The sequence below is a fragment of the Mesoplodon mirus genome (assembly GCF_964341445.2).
Source record: "Mesoplodon mirus genome assembly, chromosome: 14".
Classification (NCBI taxonomy): Eukaryota; Metazoa; Chordata; class Mammalia; order Artiodactyla; family Ziphiidae; genus Mesoplodon; species Mesoplodon mirus.
Window position 1 is genome coordinate 64,473,833 of NC_138990.1, and position 22,381 is coordinate 64,496,213.

Genomic DNA, 22,381 nt, shown 5'->3' on the forward strand with positions numbered 1-22,381 from the left:
GTGATTGGATATGTGGAGCTTGCTTATGCTGTCATGCCAGAGTTGGAACCGTGATGTTTGAATAATAGTGTTTTTAGTGATGTTCAGCAAACAGTAATATGTAGGGAAAGCACAAAATGAGAAATGTGTTCTGTAGTAACAAGGTGAAATTCACAGAGGCTTTCATTTCAAACAGAATCATGAAAGACATAATCCTGCTTAGCAATTTAATTTTGATTCTTGTAACCGTTTATATCTGTGGACATGGGGGATGCAAATCAGTTTAGATCCTTGTAATTAACACCTTTCTATCTGAATGTGTCTACAATGATTTTAAGAGCCATTATTTTCAACATATCACAATCAGTATTCACTCTGTCTTCCCAAAAGTAGAGGGGAGATGGTGGGCTGTCAGTTTTTCAGGTGAATTCTTCTGGGAAAATGCTTAGGTTTGTGATCTTGGTTTCCTAGGTACGGAGCCAGATGGACTCCTTCGGACAAACTACAGTTCTGTCTTAACAAATGTTGGTGCTGCTCTGCATGGATTTCATGATGTCATGAAAGGTGAGGCTTGGAAAAGAACATAAATAAGCTTTGTCCCATTTTCCCAGATCTGCCTGAATGAGATTTAAACAAATACTGCCAAGGCTAATAGACCCCAGATAAAGGTTTAGTAGCATTTGGCTTAACGTTGAAGTGCACAGCTTACTGCCTTCTGCTTTTCCCATCTGCTTCTTTCCTGAAGGTAAACAAAGTGCTGAAGAGAAACCCTTGTGCACGGAACTTTAGCCAAAAATACATTACACTGACTTAGGGCAGGTGTATGAATTTTATCAAGCCAGACATGCTATTCAGAGGCATTTAGCAAAATAATGCACTTGTTAGAGCCCAAACATGAAGGAACTGAGGAAATGAAGGTTTAAAGATCCCAGAAAGAATGCACTGGTTTTCTACCCTCCTGTGTATTTTTGTGTTTAGAGTACCCATTATAAGTCCTGTTTTGTTCAGGAGAGCCTTAAGGAATGAAGGTCTGTTTTCAAGCTTTGGTCAGTTTTTAGTTTCTATGTGCTTCTAAGAATATGCTTGTCGACGGCCATTTCATTTGCTTCCTAGCATGTGATTCTGAGTCCTGATTTTTTAATCTATATTTCTGCATGGCTTCTAGGTTTTTTTCCTCCGTTCTTTTCCTTTTGAAGACTGTTGGAGCAGGGGGAGGAGAGGAGGGCAGGAGCAATTATTAAGGACTATTGGAAATAGCCCGGGTACCTAGATTTTTCGCTGTGGTGTTTAGTGTGCAATTAGTGACCAATTGCTGGTTTCACAGAAAATACTTTTTAAAAACTTAAAACTTTGTTGGATGGCATGTATAAGATGGGTATATTTGGGGCCTTTCTATAGATTGGCACATAACCACATAACCTATGTTACTGGGAATCATTCTTAGTTTCGGTGGAATTACCCAGTACTACCTTACCATTCAGTCTGGAAAATGGTCCTTCCTGTGGCTTGTGTTCAATTATAAGGAACTTTAAAAGTCACTGCACTTCTGGAGCTAACACTGGTTGCAGGAATCACAGCTTGCATAGACAGTCTTGGTGGCAGGTGACAAGAGGCAGCCCCAACCCTGCAGAACCTAGTCTGGTCCCTAGAAAACCCAGGGGACTGGTACCTTTTTCCTGTGCAGCTTTTGGTTCGGGGAGCTCAGTCTTAACCATAGTCCTCTATTCCAGAACTTTACATAACGTAGAACTAGGCCATTGAAACCACAAGTAGCTCTGTGGCTACAGGTTTTTTGGTTTTGTTTCCTAAGTTTTCCTATGCTAATGTTATGACTTGTTCCTGCTAGTGTTTTCTCTAGAATTTTGATAAAAGAGAGGCTAGAGCAATGGAGGGTAGCTGTCCATTGAGGATCTTAAAGCTTCATTTACATTTTTAAAAATCTTGATTTTATTTATATTTCTATAAATAATTACTTCTGAGTTTTCTAAAAATGCTTTTGTTCATATATGACATAAGATGCCAAGTGGTCCAAATCAAAGAATGTTACTATTATTATTTGCTATGAGCTGGTGGAGATTATCAGAGGAGGATCAGAGGCTCCCTTAGCCCCCTTTGTGCCTCTGCTTGTTTCTGTCCTTGAAAGTGAACATAATATAAAGAGAGAATACTGGGAAACATGAAGGATGGTTGGCAAGCATATTATGGCCTCTTGTTGCTAGTTTTACAGTTCAAATCTGTCTTCTTACCCAGTTGGAAGGCTATTGTGTATCTCTCATGAAAACTCAGAGTGAGCATTAACTGGCATTACCAGAATATACTTTGTTTTTAAGAGAACTTTTATTTCAAATCTTTTCCCTTGATGCTTTGCCCTTAATTGCTTGGTCCAAGTTGGGAAGAAGGAAGGAAGGAAGGCAATCAAGAATGCAGGCTGGGGTTTCTCTGGTGGCTCAGTGGTTAAGAATCTGCCTGCCAATGCAGGAGACACAGGTTCGAGCCCTGGTCTGGGAAGATCCCACAGGCCGCGGAGCAACTAAGCCTGTGTGCCACAACTACTGAGCTTGTGCTCTAGAGCCCGCGAGCCACAACTACTGAGCCCATGCGCCACAACTACTGAAGCCCGCGCGCCCTAGCGCCTGTGCTCTGCAACAAAAGAAGCCACCGCAAGGAGAAGCCCGTGCACTGCAACAAAGAGTAGTCCCTTCTCGTCGCAACTAGAAAAAGCCCGCGCGCAGCAACGAAGACCCAATGCAGCCAAAAATAAATTAAATAAACAAATAAATAAAGTTATTAAAAAAAAAAGAAGGCAGGCTGGTCTTAGTATAAAAAGAGAGAGATTTATAAAAATGCGTATCCTACAAGGAATTAAAATGGAAGTGAATTAATCTTTTAACAAGAGGCATTCTAAGTGAGAATTGTTTGATCTTTGGTCTCAAGTCTAAGGTAGACTCATAGGAAACATAAAAGGAAATAAATCTCTTGTCTAGGTCACATGATTTCCTTGTACTTTTTGGAGTTAAACTTTAATGTCGAGGAACACCCTAAATAATGAAAATATTTGGACTCGATAAAGAGTAAACAGTTGGATTGGGAGAATTATTATAGTCAAACTACAGTAGCTCTGATCCACTAGAAGCCATGGGAGGATTCTTAGTATTGTTCATCTTTTATAAGTATTTCAATCACCTACACCAATCAACCAAGATTGCCTACCAACCCAGTTTTATTATAGCATTGTATACAGACAGTAAAATATTGAATAAAACTTTCTGTGGTGTATAGAAAGAAAATGTCTACTCTAGGGGCTAGCAAGTTCAGTACACAAAAAAATGTTCAGTGTTCCAATTGAATTTTCACTCACTTGGATATCTTATGGATATATAGAGGATAATCATTTATTTTTAAGAAATATTAAACATAATAGTAATTGCCAATTAGTTGGTTCCTTCACTGTGAGAACTGTACCATAGTAGTGTAGGATGTTAACAATAGTGAAAACTGGCTAAGGGTATCCAGAAACTCTCTGTAATTTTTCTGTAAATCTAAGACTGTCTTAAATTAAAAGTTTATTTATCTAAAAGTTTATGTATATGTGTATATAACACAGTATATATAAATAATGCTATTTCCTAGTTTTAAATTTCAGTAAAAGTAATCTTATTCATAAAACAGTAATTTTGTTAAATATCATTATCATACTAGGTTAAATCTCAAATACCCTTTCTTTTTGAATAGTCTTATTCCCTTTTAATTATCTATAGTCTAAAATCAACTAAATTTCTTGATTCTGAATAAATGAAATTCTCTGTATACACACCTGCTTTAAAAGTTTCCATGTTTTGTGATTTATTTTTTGCTTTGTTGGTAATGATAATTAATGCTGTTGTAACTGAAGTACTGTAAAAAATTCAAAGGATGCTGTATCATAAGCACCTTTTTATTTAAAAATATAATTGCCCTTCCTTGTAAATCAATGTTGTCTTGGTAATTCTCCCATTTTCCCTTATTTCCAGGATGAAATTACTTTATTTCTCAGAGACCCAGAAAACCCCAAGCTTAGCTGTTTGGCCAATTTCACCTACTGCTGTTTCTGTCAACACGTTTATATCTAAGCCTCTCTTCTATGCTTCCATAACCACAGGCCTTTGTTATAACTTTCTTGGACTAGAGGCAATAGAATGTGAAGCCAGATGCTGGAGTATCCAATCCTTATTTGGCCATGCAGACCTTTCTTATTGTTAAAGTATGTACTGGCAAACCAGCTAAGATCCTATAAGGATTGTGGGACATTGTGCCTGTGTTGGCTGTTCTTTTCCAGCCTCATGGTTTGTTTGTATAAGCACAATGTAAACTCTTGTTTGTGCCTGCTGGACTATCAAAACAAGGTTTTTAACTGGTAAATATTGCTCAGGGTCCTTTACCCGCGCTAGAATAAGGGCTAACACTCAAATGAAGGAGAATGAGACCCACCTGCTAGGGTCTGTAATAGAGACACCAGGATGGTGTTAAGAGACCCTCACTACTCTCTATTCTTTCCATGTGAACTTGAGACCTAATTGATATTCAGCACAATCCTCATATTTGGGACCATTTTTTGTCAGATTTGTCTTGTAAATTTATAAGAGTAGATATAAGAAGTTAACGGGCTGGTTATCTGTATACAACTTGTATATAGATAGTAATGAGTTTTCATTTGATTGGGTTTATAGATATTTCCAAACATTATAGTCAAAAGGCTACAATAGAGCATGAACTTCCAACAGCAACACAGAAGCTCATAACAACTAATGATTGCATCCTGTCATCAGTAGTGGCATTGACAAATGGAGCAGGAAAGGTAATTTTTCTCTGGTTTTTATTGACATTAAATTCAACTCTTAAATATGCTCCTTTTTTTTTTTTTTTTTTGAGTGACCTAGTAGGAAAATTGACCTGTGTAAGGATTTTCGATTACCAGGCTTTTTTGTAAAATAAGGTTGTCTCCCTTTTCCTCCTTCCTACCTAATATTTGAAACAATATGGTAATTACTGTTAAGCATTTGTGATGAGGAAGTGGGTCACTCACTTCTGATGTTTTAATGAGATATTTGATTATTGAAAGATTCCAGGTGGTCTCACTATAGATCCTTGTGTGTATTAAAGGTCTGCTATACAGAAATTGGGATATAGAAAAAGAAAAAGAATTATAAGACTTTTGTTAATATTTTGTTTTTTCCCCTCCAAGTTTTTTGTTTGTTTTATGGCAACACTTGTGATAATGCTACTTCTGTGGTTTTGTACCTTAATAAGTACTTTTAAGTACTTCAACATGTGTCTTCTCATTGAATTCTTAGTATTAGATAATGATCATTTGGATTAGTAAGTACTTAATTGTTATTATAAACTGACCAGAGTGCAGTTTCTTTAAAAATTGTTCTGTCTTGGATAACTGGTTTCAGCAGGTCACATTCTAAGAGCACATGTTCATGTGGCTGTCATCCAAGCCTAAGCCTGACTAAAGTCTGACTAAGATTTCTCTGAGAACTACCCATACGTAGAAAACCAAAAGTACTGTATTCAGGACTATCTTGGCCCATTTCTTTCAGCAGACTCAACATAATTTCTCAAGAAAGTGCTAATCTCTATCTGTGTTATATACCTTTATTTTTCTGACAGGTTGACCTTAGTAGGAGCACACTTTTTTCAAGTGTTTTAAGTTAATCAGAAATGATCATAGGTTATGTTAGGTATTCAGTGTCACCTTTCCCGAAGTCAGACCAGTCTTCCTGACAGTCTGCTAAGTTTGGTGCTCTAACAAAAGCTGTTGCCTTTCGGATCTGTCAGCTAGCTCGCAGGTCAGTGCCTACAGGACTCCTTAGCCAGAAGACCATCCCCGCTGCCTCCTCTTTAGTGCTTTTACCCACAGGCATTCTGGAAACTTTCTGAGGATGATTCTAACTTTGATTCAATTGTGAACAATTCTGGAAAAAGACAATGTTGACATTTTACAAGAGTCTCTGCATTTGTCACTTTTTTAGGAGAACTCTGGAATATTAAATACCTATATACTTCATAGCTTATTTTACATTTGCTTTGCCTGAAACCTTAAGAGTTGTCTCAAGGAAAGGTACTTGATCTTCACTCTGAAATTTTTATAAATGGTTTTTAGCTAAAGTAAGTATCTGAACTAAGTATTAGTTGGTGGCAGCTTAATACTTAGCTAATGTGATTTGATTAAACTAAATTTTATCATTTGTAATTAAAAAAAAATCCACTAGGAAAGTATAACATATGCATGTTAAAGAACATTTGGGAAATGTAGAAATACTAGAGAGAGGAAAGAAAGTAAACCTCACCATATACTACCATGACTGAAATGCAACCACTGTAGTGTCTATGTCATACACAAGGAATATACAGCTCAAGATTTTTAGAGTTTTCATTTTCTTGAATACTACCTAACATAGAATTTCATTTGACACAGTAAAATATTAATGAAAAAAATAATCTTTTAGACCATTAGTGAGTGATTGCTTACTTTTTGAACAGTTTTTGCCAAGGTAAAGTACTCTTGTTTCACAAGTTACTTTTTCTTATTTATTGAAACAGAATACTCTTTAATGTATCGAAGACTTTAATTTTTCTGGCTAATAACTTTCTTAGACATTTTTATTTATATCACCATTTCATATAGCACTGTAGATTCAGAATCACGGCTCAGCAAAATTACAGCCATGGATCTTTGTTGTTGCTTACATAGATTAAGCAAATGTTAAATCTGTAAATGACAAGGGTGTGCTGAATTTTCAGTCTCTTTCTTTCCTGTTATATTTGTAATGCACAGATTGAGATTTACAGAATGAAATTTAAGTAGAGATCATATATTCAATATGCTTGTGTCATGTCTTGTGTTGGAATATGAAACATTCAAAGTTAAAATGCAAACGGAATGTATAAACCCAAACGTATATATTTTGAGAGCAGGGGCAGACTTAGTAAGGTAAACAGCTCATAAACATTGTCTACAGAATAAATCAGAATCAGCCTTGGTTTTTAGAAACAGTAGAATTTGTCTAGATTAAGACATGTCACAAATCTGGTCTCCAAATTTATACTGTATTGTGTTTATTATAAATCATTCCCTATGTATTCTTTTCAAATAAATAAATGTGGGCTTTTGAGCATGTGTTGAAATTTCATTTCCATTCTCAGTATCCTTAACTTTGCTCTGAAAACTGTTAGATATATATTTTAGATATATTATTGGAAAACAAAATTTATCTTCTTGTCACACTTGGTTTAGATTGCATCTTTCTTCAGCAACAACGTGGACTACTTCATTGCTTCCCTGAGCTACGGGCCTAAGACAGCGAGTGGATTCATCAGTCCTCTCTCAGCTGAATGCATGCTGCAATACAAGAAAAAAGCTGCTGCGTATATGAAGGCTTTGAGAAAGGTTTGTGAGCTGCTGTTAACATTTAAATCAGAGGGAAAATCTGGAAAAATTCCAGAGAATGGCAGAAGTTTTCCCACAGTTCATATTGTTTAGGTTTTATACAATTTTGAGGGACAGGTGGTTGGTGGGTGTTGCGAGGTGGCGGGGAGGGGGGTCTTTGGAGAGGAGGATGGGACAGAGACCTGAATCTCATTTCCTAGGCCGTAGTAGACTTAACGTTTCCAGTGGCTGGTAGAGTGTTTAGGGTGAGACAGCCAGGCAGCCAGTAAGTGTCAAACTTTAGAAAATCTTAAACTTGTAGAAATAAAAAAAATTGAAATACATTTATAATTTTTTTCTCAATATAATAAGAATACATGATCATTGCAAAAATAAATCAGAAGAAACAGCAGTACATGAAGAAGAAAATCCCACAACCCAAAGGTAGCTCCTCTTAACCATAAAATTTTAATGTGTATACATGCGTGCACGCATACACACATTATAAAAAGCAGTGTATCTGGATACATAGACTGTTTTAGAATCTGTTTTTTTCCTCTTTAATGCATTGTGGATATCTTTATATAACAAAAATATATATCTATAAGTATAAATTGCTATCATTTTAATGCATCTAGTATTTCATCTATAGTATTTCATTCTATAAATGTGTGATAATTTAATTAAGCCATCCATTGCTAGTGGATTTTTAGGTTGCTTCCTGTTTTTCACTGTTACATGCAATACTACAGGGGATATTCTTGCACATGCAACTTTGTGTATTTACCTTTCTTTATTTCTTTCTAACTTTTAGTAACACAATGCATAAATACATTCTTATATTACATGAGAACATTATAGGTAAATTACAATCCCTAATTCCAGTTCCTCTCCAGAGGTAACTATAGTTATCAGTTTGGTGTGTAACCTTCCAGACTCTCTTGGAGCATTTGTACTCATCTCTGTAAACTTTGAACTATATGCAAAATATGAAGAATATAAAGACTTTTCTAATTTTTTTTAACTTAAATGCACGTTTCATTGTGTAGCTTCCTTTTTTCATTTAAAATATGTTTTAGAGACCTGTCTGTATCAATACATATGATGGCTACTTTATTCATTTTAAACACAGCATTGAAATCTATGATATAGGTTTTCCGTGGTTCATTTAGGTAGTCTCTTTTTGGTGGGCATTTAGGTTGATTCCAGTTTTTCACTGTTAGAATTACACTGCAATGGATAGCTTTGTAAACGCCTCCTTGAGCATATGTGTGGATTACTGAGAGGTGGAATGTTCTGGATAATGTGGTTTTAAGTTTTAATATTTACTGCCAGATTACCCATAAGAGTGGTTGTACACTCCTAGAAACGTATAAGGCTACCTAATTGTTTTAATTATATCTTTATGATTAATTCCTAAAAATGGAATTGCTCATTCAAAGTCTGTGAATGTTTCAAAGGTTACCTATTTATAACTTACCAGCAATAGAAGTATAAATTTAACCCATAAATTTAATTTGTCAATCTTAGAAACAAGAGGTTCCGTGTTATTGTTCTAATTTTCATTTCTTTGCTTATTATTGAAATAGAACATCCTTTCATAAATTTACTGTTTATATTTATTTCAATTTCCTGTTCAAGTTGTTTACCTGTTTTAAAATAAATGTTCCTAATTAGGGTTGAAGGAACTCTATGTTAAGGATTTTAGTCCTTTGTTTATGTCAGAAATATTTTTCCTCAGTTTGCTGTAGTAATTTTTCAAAATTTAGAAGTTTTAATTTTTATATCATCAAACCAGGCTTTTTCTTTACGGTGGTGATTCTCAGGTGACTCTTGGAAAGTCAGTTCACCTATATTTTCCTCCAGTATTTTTGTGGTCTAAACTTTTTAGATTGAAATCTTCAGCCCATCTTGAATTTATTTATTCTGATATAGGTATGAAATTGGGGTCTAAATAGTTATTTTTCTAAATTATTAACTGATTGTCCTTGCATGACTTATCCTTTCTCCATTGACTTAAAAATACAACATTTGTCACATAATACATTTTTGTATGTGCTTTTGTCTGTTTCTAGATTTTCTATGCCATTCCTTCATCTGTCTATTTTGGTGCAAGTCTTATGGTTTTAGATAGTGTCGCTTATAACTGGAATGACATGTTCACCTTCATTCTTTTTCTTTTCTTTTTTTTTTTTAAAGTTCCTTTTTTATGCCTATTAAAGGAACTAGTCTATGTTGACATACATCTGAATTATCAAACCTCATTTAGCATTCTTATTTGTAAGATCAGGGAAATGATGCGACCTTTTTCTTTATTTCTTATGATGCTTTTTCCATAGCCCCTCTTGGAATCTGTGCCTTATGAAGAAGCACTGGCAAACCGCCGGGTCCTTCTCAGCTCTACTGAAAGTCGAGAAGGCCTTGCACAACAGGTATGGCATTGGGAAAATCATGGTACTTGTTAAAGAGCATGAATATAAAATCCCCTATAAAAGGTTTTCATACACATAGAGCAATTTAAAAGGCTATGTAAGTCAACATGTAAAGTTAATTAACACATGCTAAAAAGCACCATAAGCATAATTCATTGAAAACCATTTGTTGATACCCTAAATAAGTCATCCTGATTCAATTGGTGTTATGATTGCCAATAAAGTAATATCAGCACACTCTGGCCATGCTGATTAATTATTTAGGAACTAGATTTAAACGTCTGAAATAATAAGGCAAAAAAGGGGGTGTGTGGCTAGACTCAGTGAGTTATTTTTATTTCCTAAATGGACAGGAATGAAAAATTTCCAATGCTCAATTGATCAGTTGAATTTGGGGGGTAGGTGGAGGTAGGTGGTACTATTTTTTTCAGAAGTTGGCACAAACTGACCCCAGTTTAGCATTCGCCAGAGATTTATTTACTTTAACACCTGGCTTGCTTTAGTTTTGGAAATATTTATTTTAAAGAGAGCACAAATTCACCTGAGACAGTATTTTGCCTATGCCGACCTTATTTTCATTGGACACATATCACTTATCTTTTCAACATTAATTCAAGAGGATGTTGAAACTAAAAATTTAATCCACATAATAATTCCTAAAAAACAAAATTTCTGAGACAAACAGTGAAATGTGGAGTATCTTAAAAATTTATTTTAGATTTCCTTCTTATTTTATGTGAGGAAAGTAAGGCTCAAAGAAATTAAACAGCTTTTATCCATAGTAGCTAGTAAGTAGCAGAATGGTCTGACCTCAGAGCTATTGCTTTTCCCACTCTGCCATTGACCAGCTGCAGGCTAGTCTGATAAGCACTCCGGGTCTCACATCCTGCCTCTCTAAAGCGAGGGTAATATCTACCTTTCAGGGTCCCGTAAGGATTAATTGAGCCAATGGGAGGCAGTGTGATATGGTGAAAAGAATCAGACTTATGAGCCAGACACACGAGGTCCCACATCCTGGCTCTGTTTGTTAGCTTTGCAGGTGGTCGAGCTGCTGGGAAGTTCTCCTCTTTGAGACGTGAGAATTGTAGGACTGTTAGGAGGCTTCAGTAGGATACTGGCAGGAAAATATCATGAACAGTGGTACGTGGTAATTGTTCAATGATGATAGCTGGTAAAGCATTTGGAATTCACTCTAAGATTGTTTTTATTTTTATTTAATTCTCAAGCTTTCATTTGCCTTGAAAATTAGCTTTTTAAAAACTTCTTGAAGTATAACATACTTAAAGAAAAGTATATAAATTATTAATATATTTCAGTGAATTTTCACAAGTAAACACATTAATGTAACTGGTAGCTAGATAAAATTTTTAAAAAAGAATATTTCTTCATGTAAGGTATATACCTGTAAAAAAAAGATTGCTAGGACCTCAGAAACCTTCCTCATGCCCCTTTCCAGTTACTACTCTCCTCTTTCCCCAGAGGTAACCATTATCCTGCGTTCTTTGTTCTGTTGCCTGATACTGAACTTTATATTAAATGAGAATTATGTAGCATCTCTTTCAGATCTGGCTTCTTTTGTTCAACATTATATTTATAATATTCATCCATGTTATGTGTAGTTGTAATTGGTCCATTTTCATTCTTGTTGAGTATTCTGTCGTGTGAAAATACATAATTTGTTTATCCATTCTTACAGCTTATGACTATTTGGGTAGTTTTCAAGTGTTTGACTATTATAGGACTGCTAAGGGCATTCTTATACTTGTCTTTTGATAAACATGCATGTTTTTCTATTGGGCGTATACTTAGAAGTAGAATTGCTAAGTCATAGGATACAAGTTCAATTTTCAAAGATCCTGCCAAACAGTTTTCAAAGTGTTTATCCCAAATTCCACTCCCCCAAGCACTATATGATAGTTCCAATTGCTCCATAAACATGTCCATCTTTGTATTTTCTGTCTTTCATTTTAGTCATTTGGGCGTTTTGTTTTGTTTTGTTTTTATTCATTTGGGTGCTTTTAAATTGCTTTTCCTTGGTTAATAGTGACATTGGATACCTTCTTTTTTATGTTTATAGTAACGTTCAGGTGCCTATTCAAGCCTTTTCTCCTGTTTCTCTATTGGGTTGACTATCTTTTTATCATTGATTTATAGAAGTTCTTTATATGTTATGGGTATTAGTCCACTATTGGATACATGCATCTACCACTTTGTGGCTTTCCTGTTTACTCTCTTTATTATACCTTGTGATAAATAGAGATTTAAAAAATTTCATTCTAGTTCAATTTCTCAATTTATGGTTCTGCTTTTTGTATCCTGTTTAATAAAATGTTCCCTATTCCAGGATCAAGCTTTTTTGTTTTCACACCTGTGAAGTAGTTTTGGTCTACATTCCATAAAGTATTTTTTTTTGGCTGGTAAGTTTTGTCTGCATCATCCTCTAAGGTGCAGAACTCTCTGTTGCTTTCAAGGTTCAGCAGAGTTTGGAGAAGATTTCTAAACTGGAGCAGGAAAAAGAGCATTGGATGTTGGAAGCACAGTTAGCTAAAATCAAGCTGGAGAAAGAAAATCAGCGAACTGCAGATAAACTGAAGAGCACAAGTAGTGGGCAGGCGGTTGGGGTAGCCCAGGAAGGGGCCGCCGTGGTTACCGCTGCGGGCCAGGAAGACGCGTCTGCCAAGGCTGTGCCGGAGCCCGTTCACAGCACTAGTTTGGTAAGTGTCTTCTTTTTTTAAATGGTAATTGGTGGGGATCTATCTTAGTGTTCAGTGTTAACCATCTAAAGTACATGTCACTTGATAACAGGAATAATCCATGTGCTCTAGAAAAAGCAGATTGGTAAGTGGGATGCCCCCTTCAAAAAAGCAACCTTATTAAATTCTGTTTGATTTTACATGTGAGACTTCCCCATGGTAAGGGCTGTGTTCTTGGAGAAGATATAGTAAGTCAAATTTAACATGATTCTGTTTCTCCCCTGCAACATTGGTGATATGGGGGTTATGTTTCTGACAGAGGACTAACTGCCTAACTTTTTATAGAAATGACGACAAATACCACTTTTAACCAATTACATGGTATATTCCTAGGTAGTATAAAGCTTTATGACATACATATAATATAGAAACCCATCAGGTCAGCTAAACTTCATAAGATAATATACTGACAAGTTATTTTGCAACTTTGTATTTCTTGCCTTATATTTAATTGGAGTGATTTAGAAGGTGAAGAAACATCTCTATTGGAATTATAAAATTCAGTTACACTGAGAAAAGTTTTCTGATTATATTTTTCTGCCCACTGTTAAAAAAAAATTAGAAAATCTAGAAAATGAGAAATCAGGAAGAGAAGGGAAAAAAAACCCCTCAAGATTAGAAGGATCTCATTAAATATATTTTCGTTAACATTTTTTGAGAAATTTGAGGAGAGCCATGGCACTTCTTGACAGCCCTGTCCTAAGGCTACCCCTGTAGCTCACTGATGCTGTTGAACAGCAAGTCATGGTCCTTCTCACATCTCCCTTGCATCTGATTCAGAGCGTACCTGATAGTAATATATACAAATTAACTTCTATTTTCAAGATGTATACAGACCTCACTGCACCTCAACAGTGTCAGAAACGTGGATTATTATTAGTTTTCTTAGGTGTGATAATGATATTTTGAGTATTTAGGAGAATACCTTTATTTTTTGGAGATAAATGCTAAAGTACTCAGGGTAAGGTATCATCATATCTGCAACTTGCTGTCAGATTGTTCAGGAAATATATACACAGATAAATTAAGCAAATGTGCAAATTGTTAATTACTGAATGTAGATGGTGGCTACATATGATTATTATACTTTTTTCTCCAACTTTTCTATATGTTTTAAAATTTTCATAATAAAATGTAGGGGAGGAAAAAAGAATGCAAATGTTTTAGAAAAGTAAAAAACATAAAGCAGACTTCTGAGAGCAGCGATTTGAATGGCTGCTGTGCTCACTGGATGATTCTGTGTGACCCCTGATGGCAAGGCTGAGTCTCAGCCACAGGTGCTGCACATTGCCTCTGTTAGGGGAAGATGGCTGCCTAGAAGAACATTTAACAAACAGCAGAATTCCGACATCAGTCCGGGTACCATGTGGGGAAGTGCAACACTGCCAGCACTCACCTTTGGACTTCCCTTCAGAGTCTGTCTTATTGATCAGGGCAGACTGTTCTCCACTGGGTCTGATTTCTTCTTTCTCCTGTCTTCTCTCCCTGCTTCCCTGCATCTGCTTCTTCTGTCTTCTCCCATTTGCACTAACAGTAATTGGTGCTGTCAGGGAGTAACTATGGGAGCAGACCAGGGAGGGCACTGATGACAGTGGTAGTAATTGCAGTAGTCATATGCCAGCCACGGTCTAAGGACTCTTCAGTGTGTTAACTCAGTCGGTCCTCACACAGACCCTATGAGATTGCAGGTACTGTCAGATCTTCATTTTATAGTTGAGGAAACTGGGCTACAGAAAGGTAGAGTAACTCATCTGAAGCCACACACTTGGTAAGTGATGGATCTAGGGTTCAAACCCAGAACATCGAGGCCCACACCCTGTCCTTTTAATCAGCATGGCCTTGTGGTCTGATGGGTGTCAGAAAATAGATCAGTGGACAAACGTATTTGTTTACGGCTTGCCTTTCTGAGGTACTGGAAGTTGGCAACACTGGTGTATTTGAGTCATTAACGTCAGTTGCTGAAAGTTGAGGACTATCTGTTTATTTGAACATTTTCAAAGGAGAGCACACTATTATTACATATGTACGTGAGAAAGATTTCCAGGGACATGGGAAACCTTTAGTACCAAACACTGTTGGGCTGTGAGTGATGATGACTTTATTTGGGTTTGGTGAGTTTGGAAGTTGCTGTAACTTTAAGTTGTCTGTCTGGTTAGCATGTGTGCGCTATTTCTGTCTGCATCTGTTAAGGATCTCTTTCCTCCCACCCACTTCATAAGGTGCTAGCAGAGTAATTTTCCTAGAGTATGTTACTGATTATGCACTCTATTGCTTCTAGACTTTTAGTGGCTCCCTATCATCTGTAGGATATAGTCCACTCATTAGTTTGGCATTCAAGGTCTGTGAACACCTATTCCAAACTACCTTTCTTCAGTATTTCCCTGTACAAACTCAAACCAAGCTCTCTTTCCTGATAATGTTTTTTGTGTTTTTGCTTCCCTGTCATTGTTCAAGCTGTTTCTTTTGCCTGGATGCCTATTTATTCATAACTCCTATCACCTACATACCCAAATACTTTGCCTTCCAACTCCTCGACTTTCTTGAATTCAAAACTCTTCCCATCATTAAGGTACAGTTGAGTTGCCACATTTTCCATGAACCCCAGTTTTGGGCATTGTCTTTGACAGTCAGGATCAGAGAACCAAGACCTGGTTGGCCTCCTTGCATTTTTCACAGTCTAGTCTATACGGTGAATCTATTCCCGTCCCTTGGTTGCTTTCAGTCTAATGGAATGAGAGCCTGTGTAGACATCTGTCCAGAGTGCTGGGAGATCACAGAGAAGTCGCCTGGAGGGCTTGAGGAGGACATCGCAAAGGAGGTAACATGGGTGGGTTTCATAAATGAGCAGGAGGCCAAGGCAGGAGAAGAGTATTTCAGGCTGAGAGAAGGATCTCCCCACATAACTCTCTTTCTCTTCTGCACGTGGCAGATTCCTGCCAAAAATAACCTGGAGACAATAGAGAGCAAAAGGGAGGCTTTGTTTTTTTTTTTTTTTTTTGCCTTCCCTGATGTTTCCTTTTCAGCCTTTCTTTTTATCACCCCACCCCCGCAACCTCCCATCCTGCCTTAAGTGAAGTTAAGTGAAGTTAAGTGAACTAAGTGTGTGTGTCTTCTTCTGCTGTCTTCCTCTTGGGTGTTGGAGCAAAGTCTGTGCCCATTTTAAAGTTAATTGATTAACAAAGGAAACTCACAAGTCCCCAGAAGATTCCTTTGGTTCAAGCACTTTGGGGCTGAAAAAGTTACATCAGATAGAAACTTCTTATTTCTAACCCTATAGCATTGCAAAAGTTAAATGCTTATTATGTTTCATTAACATATCTAGGACTGTAATTTGAACATTCGGCCCCCTGTTAATTATTGTAATAAAAGATAGGGACTTCCCTGGTGGCACAGTGGTTAAGAATCTGCCTGCCAATGCAGGGACCACAGGTTCGATCCCTGGTCTGGGAAGATCCCACACGCCATGGAGCAACTAAGCCCGTGCGCCACAACTACTGAGCCTGCGTTCTAGAGCCCGCGAGCCACGACTACTGAGCCCGTGAGCCACAACTACTAAGCCCACGTGCCACAACTACTGAGGCCCGCATACCTAGAGCCCATGCTCCGCAACAAGAGAAGCCACCACGATGAAGAGTAGCCCCCGCTCGCCACAACTAGAGAAAGCCCACGCGCAGCAAAGAAGACACAACGCAGCCAAAAAAAAAGAAAAGATAACGGTAACCTCAAGAAAGAAAAAGCACAGAAAACTACAAGTTTCCTTTTTGGTTTTTTTTGCTGAAATTAAAATGCACTGCTTAGGGCTTCCCTGGTGGCGCAGTGGTTGAGAGTCTGCCTGCCGATGCAGGGGACACGGGTTCATGCCCCGGTCTGGGAAGATCCCACATGCCGCGGAGCGGCTAGGCCCGTGAGCCATGGCCACTGAGCCTGCGCGTCCGGAGCTTGTGCTCTGCAACGGGAGAGGCCACAACAGTGAGAGGCCTGCGTACCACAAAAAAAACCACAAAAGAAACACTGCTTAAATTCACAGATTTTTAAAATATATATATTTCAAGTATGAAAACAATACATGTACATTGTAGATAATTTTAAAATACAGAAGAGTAAAAGAAGAAAAAAATGTTGACATTTTCCTGAATACCCAACAACCACGGTTAACATTTTTTTCTACAAAATTTCATACTTGGTTGACATTATACTATATAAAATTTAAAATCTTTTAGCATAACATTAATACACAAACATTTATCTTGTTATTAGAAACTCTATGTAAACTTAGTTATTGATTCCACAGTATTCTATATAGAATATACCTTAGTTTACCTATGACATTGGTTATAATTTTTATTATTTTAAATAACATCTCATTTTTATGCATAAGATTCTTTCTGCATCCAGATGATTTCTTTGGGGGTATATTCTCAGGGTTAGAGTTATTGGGTCAAAAGGCATGAATGTTTTTAAGTTCCTTGATCTTTATTGCCAAATTATTTTCTCAAAGGACTGTATTAGTTTAAACTCTCATCAGCGGCATATGAGAAAATGTTGAAATTATAAATTTTGTAACTTTTTCTTGAAGTTATATGATTCCACTCCTTTTCAGGACTGTGTGCTATACCACATTCTCAAACCATAACCCAGGAGTAAAGGGGATAAGGGGTAAATCCCATGCTTGTGATTTATTTTACCAAATGTACTCATATTTGACTGTATAAAATTAAAATGATGAGTGTGTTACTGTAAATGGTTTTTCCCTGAAAGGCTAATTGCTATTCCTGCTTTAGTGTGTAGAAAATTATGGCTCCTCTATAAAAAAAGGTCTTATAAAAAGATCCTTTTACAGCTAGGTGGGCATAACATTCATATGCTGCTCACAGTTCAGAGTAGTAGTCTTGAGGATATTATTTAGAATCCATGAAAACTGTTTGTTGGGTGTCATCTCTGATTAACAGAATCCATCAAAACTGAGTTTCCAATAGTTTCCTTAACTTACTGAGCTTAAGCACATGCCCTTCCACTTTGAACAATAAAATGAATTCAAGAACCATGACTACTATCTGTTTTTGAACTCTGAATCCACAAAAGCAAGCTTTAAAAAACCTGGCAGCACTTCAATATGTCTATAATACATATACTTTTTCATTAGTTTAAATCTAATTAATGTCATAATGATATTTCTTCTTTATCCTTTTGACCTTTCAGCCAGAGCGTTTGCTATTTGTGTTTTGCGTTTGGAATGTTTAGTTATTATGGTCACCATGCAACTGTCTTTAGGTCTACTTGGCCGCTGCTTTGGAAATAAGCGTAGCAATGACAAGAGGAGTTAAAAACTGTTCTTCCTTTCTCTCTTCCCAGACAATTTGTTGGGTTTCAGTGAAAAAGGCTAACAGCATTCTGATAGAGGAAATAGTGATGGTCACTATCCATTACTGCCTCATGACAGAAATCATGACTGTGGTTACTTTTCTGTAGGTCCAGCTTCTTTGTGTTGAAAGATGTTTGATTTGAGGGTAATCGTCTAGAACTCCACTGCTAGTGTGCTTGGTTTTTTGTTGCTGTTGTTTTGTTTGTTCATTTTGGTTTTTTTAAATGTTGCTTATTTTATTTTTTTATTTTATTATTTTGGCCGTGCCATGTAGCCTGTGGGATCTTAGTTTCCCAACCAGGAATTGAACCCCAGGCCCACAGCAGTGAAAGCTCTGAGTCTTAACCACTGGACTGCCAGGGAATTTCCGCAAGTGTGCTTTGAAACAGTGTGAACTGAGAAGAGAAAAACATTACAAGTGTTTAAGCTATTGCGTTTGAAGTGTAAGCAGTCTGTTCTAAAGCTTTTTTCCCTTATGTTCTAGATTGGGATTTTAACCAGGACGTCTGACAGTGAGGTAATGTGTGTTTAACATCATGTTGTTTGTTAGTAAACATCTTGCCACATGTTTGTTGACAAAATCTGGCAAAAGTCAGCTTCATCTGATTGCGTTTCTGACAATTCTAGCAAATGTGGATCCATGTTGCTTTTCTCTCTGGGTCAGTTTTAACTGTCACCAATAAATTACAGCCTGTCTGTAATTGCCTCCTTGAATGACTTGACTTGGCAGTTTGACAAGCTCGCTGGCATGTGGCAGGAGGCTATGAGCCATTACCCTCCCAGTGGGCTGGCTGGCAAAGCAGGGCTTTTCAGGGCCTTGACCATCAGTGGGCTTGGTAGTTCTTTTCAGCCCTCAAGTGACTGAACCCAGGTCAGATTTGGCTTGTCAGATAGGTTTGCACATTTTAGTTTTGAAATATTACAAGATGTAAGCTCACAAATAACCATTAAAAGAACACTGAAGTCACTCAGTTTTCCAGTCAGTATGGTAAACTGGTAAATATAGTTCAAGTAAGTTCTTTGATTTCCTTATTAGCCTTATACTTTAGGTAACCTTGAACTTCTGCATATATTTTTAAACTAAACTGAGTGGTGTGTCATTGCTAGAGTAACTAGTAGAAAACTAGTCTGGGACAAGGGCCATAAATTGTTCATTATAGAAATAGTTTAATTTGTTAGTATGGTTAAGAGTATTGGAGCTTTTTAAAGATAATTTGGGGGAAAAAAGAATGTTCAGATTTTTAGGAGTTCCAATCAGTGCTCCCCTTTCACCTGTTCTCTTCCAGTTAGAGGAGGACATAGGAGTCAGACAGATTGAGATTTTGAAAGTTAGGTGTGTGGCAAATAAAAACTGAGTGGAGAGACATGGCCCCATGGGTGGTGGGCCTCCCAGGACTTCACTTCTGCTTTGTTCTCTTGAAGCCTCAGCTTCATTGTGAGACAGGCAGGGTGCTGAATAAAAGAAATTTGCAATATATATTTACCTGACCTGTCTGAAGTTTCTCCGAGGGTTGGGAAAACTATGATTTCCCATCAAATTTCAAAGGAAAATGTAGGAAATGTCTTTTTTTTTTTTTTGCTAAAGTGATATTAATTTTTTTTTTCCTCTCTCTCAGAACTGCTTCGTTCCACTGGCATTTACTTATTGAGTTATGTGTGCTCTGTTTAGGCTCCAGATGTGGAATCTCGGGAAGACTTAATTAGGAATCACTACATGGCAAGGATAGTGGAACTGACGTCTCAGCTGCAGCTGGCTGATAGCAAGTCAGTGCATTTTTATGCTGAGGTGAGTGGAGAGTTAATTGGATCAGGTGGATTTTTCTAACCCCTTCAGGAATTAGGTCACTGTCCTGGCCTCCTGCTGTTCACTAGAAGAGAGAGGTCAGAGTCTGTGTGTTCACAATATGGATTTGGTTAGAGTTCGTATAGATTGGTCCACATACCAACCAAAAATCTTTATTGCAGTGAATATAACAGGTAGCCTTTCTTATGGTTATGTAGCATGTTTTGGAGCATTATAATTATAGATTATAATCTTGTTTTAGAGAGTTATAGGCAGGTAACATTCATAGGTCAAGGAATTTTCATTTAGGGAAATTCAAAGCAAAGTATGCCTGGTTCTTTTTTTTAAAATACTCTCTAGTTTCTAAATGGCAACTTGTGGAAATCAGTTTTTGTAAATGATAAAATGTAACCTCTTTCAACCTTTAAAAAATACAAAATCTTTCTTTTTGTTACATTTCCTTCTTCCCTCACCAAATAATTCATTTTCTTAAGAGGATTAGAAAAACACTATGCAAGATAATAAAATTATACAAATTCATTGATAAGAAGGGGAGAAGATGAAGGAAGAAATTACAGATATCAAAGAGTGAGAAACAAATGATAAGATAGAATGGATATCGCTCAATATATAAGAATACCTGTAAGGCCTCTGATGGGAAACTTTTTATTAAAAGGTTAGTTATGGATGTTAGATGGAGAATTATAATGCTTTAAACTGTTAAGGAAATTGACAAAGGAAAGATAACACCCTTCACTGGGATGCGACTTTGTGATTTTCTCCTGTTTTACAGAGACGGAGAAGAGTTGATAGGAATCCAGTTGCTAGGAGTGGAGGGGGGCTTTGCTTCTTTTCTCCCGCTGAAATAAATGATGTGCCTAGCTTAGTGATGCATACCTGTTTGATAAGGTGATCAGTAGTGATAGCTCTTGAGCTGTAGAAACGGGGAGGGCGGCAAGCTGGACAACTCACCATAGAACTGCTGCAGTGCTTACCATCCCAGCCACTCAGTGCACGCAGCACATCATGGTGGCCTGGTTTGGATCCCTAACTGCCTTCTGAATTACTCTCTTAGACTTGATTGTCATTCTCATGAGGACCCGTGCTTTGCAAAACTCTTTCCCTCTTTTTCAGGTTCAGTGCTGAGCACACAGATAGAGGTGTGGTTAAAGGAGGGTGGTTGATTTGATTGGCGGAACTTTCCTGAAATTCTCTTGTGAGGAATGAAATGAGTAACCGGGGAGTTTCTGAGGCTGTTTTATTTCCAAGAGATTTGCTTATCTTAGTAAATTCTTTCAGCACAATTGTGACACAAGAATTTTTAAATTGTTCTAGTTTTTCCTTGTCTGTAAACAGGAAGCGGTAACCCTCTGTACTACTTTACTGGAATGGTCAGTCTGAGCGTCTGATGTTGACATAACATTCGAACATGTCTTAACAGATCCTCCTTGTCAGTCTCATGGTTTATCAGAAAATTTAGTGATCCTTTTAATTGCACGCCGTCTTTGAACAATAGTATGAAATAGAATTTTTCTTTTACTTCTTGATCTACTCTGTCTCTGGATAGCCTTGGTTAAAGTCCCCAAGGAAAGCAAATGGGATCTTTGAAGTCCTGCACTCACTTTTTTTTTTCATCTGTGGAATGGGGCTGTAAAGCTTTTATTGTTCCTGTGACATGGTCTCCAGTAAAGGACTTAAAACACAAGAAAAGTATCTTAGGATTCATATTGCATGATGCCATTGATCACTTTTGAAATAACCACTTCCCTTCTCGTCCAGTGTGGGTGTAAATGAATCCTGGGTAAATGTAGAAACTTCTGGTGGTTTTTTTTTCTGTGGCACGCCGGCCTCTCACTGCTGTAGCCTCTGCCGCTGTGGAGCACAGGCTCCGGACGCGCAGGCCCAGCGGCCATGGCTCACGGGCCCAGCCGCTCCGCAGCACGTGGGATCTTCCCGGACCAGGGCACGAACCCGTGTCCCCTGTATCGGCAGGCGGACTCTCAACCACTGCGCCACCAGGGAAGCCCCTTCTGGTGGTTTTGTAGCCACTGGTCATCAGGCTAGAGCTAGGAAAAAAACATCAATCAGCTTGGGTTAGTAGACTTTTTTTCCCTTATTAAAATGATGAGAGCAAGGACCACATCTTTCTTTTGTGTGCTCCAGTGTGTGGTACAAGGCCTGTAGATATTCAGTAGACATTTGTGGAAGGAAGGGAGGAAGTACTTTCGGTTTGGGGGATTGTTTTCTAGTAACCTTCCCTGAAGTAAATTTGGTTTGGGGAAATGGTCCCTGGGATAATTGAATGTTTCCTGATTTAACAGTGCCGAGCACTCTCTAAAAGACTGGCCTTGGCTGAAAAGTCTAAAGAGGCACTGGCAGAAGAGATGAAAGTAGCCAGTCAGAACATCAGCAGACTTCAGGTGAGTTCATGCTACCTAAGCAGTGTTAGTATGTTTTTTCATTGCAAGTTCTTCGGCCAAAAAAATCAGCATTTCCTTTCTCAAATGGTGGCATTTAACCTCTAGACATAACATTTTTCTAACCATTTTATTTCTAACTCATTTTAAAGTAACATCTCATTTATGTCAGGCAAGAAGTAGTTGTATTATTTATTGCTCTGACTTGATTTTAATTGTAAGTAGTTTTGTAGTCAGCATTTCT

At 37.4% G+C, this 22,381-nt stretch overlaps 1 protein-coding gene across 4 annotated transcripts in view; it reads left to right on the forward strand.

Moving 5' to 3' along the window:
- The window catches only part of PPP1R21 (protein phosphatase 1 regulatory subunit 21), a 59,386-nt gene that overhangs the window by 34,649 nt on the left and 2,356 nt on the right, over nt 1–22,381 (forward strand). For 2 of the 4 annotated variants that reach the window (XM_082641780.1, XM_082641781.1), the window contains 8 exons: nt 451–543; nt 4,686–4,813; nt 7,259–7,411; nt 9,730–9,822; nt 12,294–12,536; nt 18,422–18,454; nt 19,607–19,723; nt 22,042–22,140. In XM_082641780.1, coding sequence (XP_082497906.1) covers nt 451–543; nt 4,686–4,813; nt 7,259–7,411; nt 9,730–9,822; nt 12,294–12,536; nt 18,422–18,454; nt 19,607–19,723; nt 22,042–22,140 — 959 coding nt within the window. The remainder of the gene's footprint in view (nt 1–450; nt 544–4,685; nt 4,814–7,258; nt 7,412–9,729; nt 9,823–12,293; nt 12,537–18,421; nt 18,455–19,606; nt 19,724–22,041; nt 22,141–22,381) is intronic. The other 2 variants (XM_082641782.1, XM_082641783.1) reach the window with 2 other exon arrangements.